Source organism: Glandiceps talaboti, chromosome 17 (genome assembly GCF_964340395.1).
Source record: "Glandiceps talaboti chromosome 17, keGlaTala1.1, whole genome shotgun sequence".
NCBI lineage: Eukaryota > Metazoa > Hemichordata > Enteropneusta > Spengelidae > Glandiceps > Glandiceps talaboti.
Genome location: NC_135565.1, coordinates 3,338,824 through 3,344,638, shown reverse-complemented (window position 1 = coordinate 3,344,638; position 5,815 = coordinate 3,338,824). Strand labels below are relative to the sequence as shown.

The following is a 5,815-nucleotide window of genomic DNA, read 5'->3' as shown; positions in this document are numbered from 1 at the left end:
CTCTCACCCTCTCTTCTCAAAAAATGGTAGGCCCCGCCAAATGAAACTCAAGCATTATTTTAGCCACCCCTTCTGTCACCTACACTACAGTGGAGATATAAAATCATATGGTACAATGATGCATTGGAATGAGACAACTCCAAAGGTGAAAAAAAAAATTGAAAATAAGACAGTGTAGGAGGCCATTTAGAAGCATAAAATATCAAACCATAGACATAATAAAATACCAGAATTGAAACAATTATGCTATGTATTACATATTATCTGGAAGTATATTTTGTTGTGGCAAAGCTGAAAGATATTATGCGGATGTGCACATGGTAAATGACTTCTCCTGAAGTTTAATTTGGTTCCAAAATATCCCGAATATAAAGAACAAAACATTTCAAGACTTTCAGACTTTTGATGGCCCGATGGTCGTCAACTTTTGTTCAATTCTTTTTAGTGCACATTGGATATTTAATCTCAATTCATGCTTGCATGCAACATCAGAGCCAAGTAAACCACTGTACGTATAAGATATTATATAATTTGGAATAGACTCAAATGTATATTATTACATGTACTATTCAGAAAATATAAAGAAATATCCTTAATTTTGAAAAAAAAATGCGAAGCCCGCATGAGGATATATTGCCCATCACCAGAAAAAAATGTATGGGTAGGTTGAACAGCTTTTCCATTTTTTCTGGCCCAATGTCGTATATTTCAAAATAAATGCCGAAAAGATGTCACATTCAAAGTAAAAAAATGGATGGTGCTTTTTCAAATAAGTAACACAACAAAATAATCATTTTCTTTACCCAACTCCCAAAACTGTTATGGCCTTGCTTATGTCGGAACCCAAGGTGAACTCAGTGAATTCTCCTTGTCATTATCATTATAATGGATATTGAAGTTTGGATTTTGATGTCGAAGGTACAGCTCTGTTTACAAATTCAGGGCCATTCTTTCCATAGCAAGTCGTCGCTTCAAAATGATTGCGGAATATACGCTAGTGTCAGTGTGCAATGAGATAATTATATCAACAAACATTTTAACCAAAGCCAACGTCGAACACAATTATTGAAAGTGTATCTTCAAAGAATGGATCTTAAACTGCGTACCTAGTTTAATAGTTTTTCAGGGCCACCAAATATTCCAAAAAGAGACCAGCCGTTTTATCAGTATGAAATGTTTTAATATAAGGAACAAGATGTAAATGAGATCGAGCGCATCTCCGGAGTCACTGCATGCAGCATAGCAGGCGACCTCATGTTGAACGACTTTTTCCGTCTTTTTTTTTTTTGAGTTTCACTCGCTAACATTATCGACTTGCTATCTTCAAATGAAGGAGACTTTCAAGACTACTGTTACTCGCGGAAAATGCACAGTGCATGTGCGCACTTCGTTTGTACTTTCCCGCACAAAGAATTTTTAATTTCCTGCAAAAAGTTACAATTTTTAACTGGACACATTTTTATTCAAAGTTAAGCCATCGTACAACCATCGATATAAGATATATATTAGCGAGGAGTCAGTGTACAGTCACTTAATTAGTGAACTATCCATTGAAATCTCGCATGCTAGGAATCGTCACGTAAACAACGATTTTAATAGCATCGCTATGTATTCAAAAAGTAGCTTTTTTTCTTTCTTTTTTCCCCCAAAATCTCAGGGGGGGGGGGCAGCTGCCCCCCCTTGCCCCCCCCCACAGGCTACGTTACTGGTATATATATAGTTCGTTCCTCTATTCTATTCAATAACATAAATTTAAAACGTCTATTTATTCGGACTGTCTCACAAGTTCCATATGCATTTCTATATATGTATGTATGTATGTATGTATGTATGTATGTATGTATGTATGTATGTATGTATGTATGTATGTATGTATGTATGTATGTATGTATGTATCTTCATCATTACTTACTAATCGAGTAAGTAATTTTTCTATCTACCGACTGCAAGGTACTCCTTGACGGGGCCCCCTAGGCTGGCACCTGTCTCTTGGGAGATTTTTTTGTCTCATAACTTTCAAATCTTTTGAATTTATTATTCATTTCAAATTTTGTGAAGGAAAATGTGGTCAACTTTTAAAATAAAAATGTTTTTCCAAATGCAAGTAATTTTTCAACTCACCACTGTTTCGCAAATAACTCTCTAAGGAAGGTGACTATTTCACATGAAAGAAAAATAACACTGTAAACAGTTATTTGTGTTTCAAATATTTATTCATATAAAGATTGGAAATAGCCGATAGATTTGAAGTCTACAGGTTTCCTAATATAACCACGTATCCTTGCTACCCCTTTTCCCAATATGTCGTTGAGGCTAAGCAACACGGCATATCTAACAGTCTACTTACAACTCTATTCAATTTATTACATAATTCCTAAATGCTAACGTAGTATTATTTTATCATAAACTTGATAATATTTCGTTTGTTCATATACATGTATCAGACCAACTCCAGTATGACCCAACTTGATGCAACCTCTCGTGGTTATTACTAGGGACACGCCACCAAGGTAACAGTGCTTATTACTAGGGACAGGTCACCAAAGGTAATGGTGCTTATTACTAAGGACACATCACCAAGGTAATGGTGCTTATTACTAGGGACACATCACCAAGGTAACAGTGCTTATTACTAGGGACACGTCACCAAGGTAACAGTGCTTATTACAAGGAACACATCACCAAAGTAACGGTGCTTATTACTAGAGACACGTCACCAAGGTAACAGTGCTTATTACTAGGGACACGTCACAAAGGTAACAGTGCTTATTACTAGGGACACGTCACCAAGGTAACAGTGCTTATTACTAGGGACACATCACCAAGGTAACAGTGCTTATTACTAGGGACACGTCACAGTGCTTATTACTAGAGTCACGTCACCAAGGTAACAGTGCTTATTACAAGGAACACATCACCAAGGTAACGGTGTTTATTACTAGGGACACGTCACCAAGGTAACAGTGCTTTTTACTAGGGACACGTCACCAAGGTAACAGTGCTTTTTACTAGGGACACATCACCAAGGTAACAGTGCTTATTACTAGGGACACGTCACAGTGCTTATTACTAGAGTCACGTCACCAAGGTAACAGTGCTTATTACAAGGAACACATCACCAAGGTAACAGTGCTTATTACTAGAGTCATGTCACCAAGGTAACAGTGCTTATTACAAGGAACACATCACCAAGGTAACAGTGCTTATTACGAGGGACACATCACCAAGGTAACAGTGCTTGTAACGTGCAACACGTAAATATGTTGGAGTCACTACTCAATGCATCTATTGTCATGTAACTTTGTGTATACGTTACCATGACATCTAACGTCATCATGATGGTCAACTTTTAAGTCATCATGTGATAATTTAGGATCTACAAATTTTAAATGTGATGAAACCTTTTCAGCTTCCCTTCGTCCTGAGTCAAGCGCCCCCTGTAAAAATCCATGCCACTGTGCATGTGTTGCTTCGCCTCCAAAATAGAGTCGACCAACGTTTTCCTGTAATATTCTCATTGTTGTTTCCGATGCCTCTACTGGCCTATTGCTATATGCACCGTAGAATAACGGATCACGTGACCAGCGAGTCATCAGAAAGTTAACAGGTTCGGGAATTTCGTCTCCGTAAATTCTCCTCAGCACCGTCATCACTTCCCTTTGTACGGATTCATCCGTCTCACGTTCTAATCTTCGTGATTCTTCGTCTGTCACAGTCACCATAAGGATATGCTTACCTGGAAATGCGCCCTCAACGTTCAGGTTTTGCCATACTGGGTAAAATCCTCGAACTTGGTGGGCGTACAGCAGAATTTCTTGCTTGTCCCAAAATGTACTTGGAAATTGTAAGAAAATTTTAGTATACAGTCCTATTTGAAATTTGTGTATTTCATGACTTTTCCGGATTGGTAGCTCAGGAGAAAATTCTACAGCATTGTTTTGTAAAACGCCAAGACTAAAAGTCAAGATTGCGTACGGCGCCGAAAAAGTGCGTCCATGTTTACAGGTAACGGTGACGTCATTCTCACTCCACGCAATCTTCGTCACTATTGTGTTAAATATTAGTCTGGGATCATTGATCTCTAGATAATCACTCGTCATTGTTTCGAGAAATGACACAAACCCACGTTGATCAGTTATGAAGAGTTCATTCGAGCAGTTCAACACGGTCATATCTTTTAAAGATGTTACCTGGGGTGTTGCGGCTAGTTCAAAGTCAAAATCAAGATATTCGATTACGTCATCCAAGGGTGTTTTCGGGTACCAACCACTGAGCCTCAATGCCGATCGGATCGACATGTCACCACCTGACCTTTCTTCGGCCACTACTTGGTATGCTGCTTTAAAGGCAATGCTTTCCGCTGCACTTAGGTCTTCAGACCTAACATCGGCTTCTTTCGTCAAGTCTGTCCCATTTTCGCTGTAAATCACCCAATTATCCCAGTCAGTCATTTTCCCGTCTAATTTGTAACTCTTTATCAATTCAACGAATGACTTTTCATCGACATTAACTGGGTGGTCGTACACCCAGTTTGCTCCAAGTTCCACGGTGACACCACCGAATTTGGCACTGCGTACTCGTCCTCCAATACGGTCTGACCCTTCCACAATTAAAAAGCTTGTTACACCTGCATCTGATAAAGTTTTGCCAGCAGCGATACCAGCTGCCCCACCACCAAGAATCAAAACATCGGCGTCGTAAACTTTCGACGATTCTGCGATAGTAACGGCAGTCCAGAACAAGTAATACAAAATGGAAGTGTTCGTTACATTGAGCTTGTCCGCCATACTCAGTGCTCATGGCCGTGTAATACGGTTGAAGGCCAAAGGTTAGCGTAATGAACAATGACGTAATTTTTAAATTAGAAAGTACGGGTATGCACCGCCAAACTCGAAATCATGTGGGCCACTTTTTCACGAAAAACATCTCAACACGGGTCGGCTTTTCATCTGAAAATTCCTTAATCATAGGTCGATAATATTGGTAATGTCCTTTCGCTTTAGACAGCAACAAAAGACAGGTAAATGACAGGAAGATATTCACCAAGATGTTTCTCTCACGACAATCTGTCAAATAGGCAATGTTATTATTAGGAACCTATCAGTTTCTTCGGCCTGTGGGGGGAGGGTGTGGTGGATTGGTGGGGGTGGGTCAAATTGACAATGTTATCATTAGGAACCTATCAGTTTCTTCGGCCTGTGTGTGTGTGTGGGAGGGGTGTGGTGTGGTGGATTAGTGGTGGGGGTCAAATTGACAATGTTATTATTAGGTACCTATCAGTTTCTTCGGCCTGTGGGGGGGGAGGGTGTGGTAGATTGTTGGGGGGGGGGTCAAATTGACAATGTTATTATCAGGAACCTATCAGTTTCTTTGGCCTGTGGCGGAGGGTGTGGTGGACTGCTCTGGGAAAAAGGTTTTGGCCTAAAAAAAAAGATTTTTGATCCGGAAAAAAAAGTTTTGGCCTCAAAAAAAATTTGATCTGTAAACAAAAACAGTTTTGGCCTCAAAAAGTAAAAAATCTTGTTATGCAAATAAATTTTCTGCTTTGTAAAAGGAAGTTTCGTCTTACAAATTTGAACTTTTTGCTTTGATATTTCTATTTTGAACCAAAAAAAATGTTTTGTCCTATGAAAGAAATTTTTTATCCTTGTACTGAATATTTTGCGCTCAAAAATTGATTATTTCTTCCACAAATGTATTGTTCCTTTGTCATCTCTGGGCCACCGTAAGTAATACAATAATAGCAACTGCAATTCTACGCTTTGAAAATGTTAGAAATATTGCAACGAAGGTGAGATTTGTCTAACTTCAAAAT

The 5,815-nt window shown here is 38.8% G+C and overlaps 1 protein-coding gene across 1 annotated transcript; it reads right to left on the bottom strand.

The window, feature by feature from the left end:
• Positions 1-3,272: 3,272 nt before the first annotated feature.
• Positions 3,273-4,787, bottom strand: LOC144448614 (uncharacterized). Its single transcript, XM_078138891.1, has one exon. The coding sequence runs from the start codon at positions 4,785-4,787 to the stop codon at positions 3,273-3,275; it is 1,515 nt and encodes a 504-aa protein (XP_077995017.1).
• Positions 4,788-5,815: the final 1,028 nt, after the last annotated feature.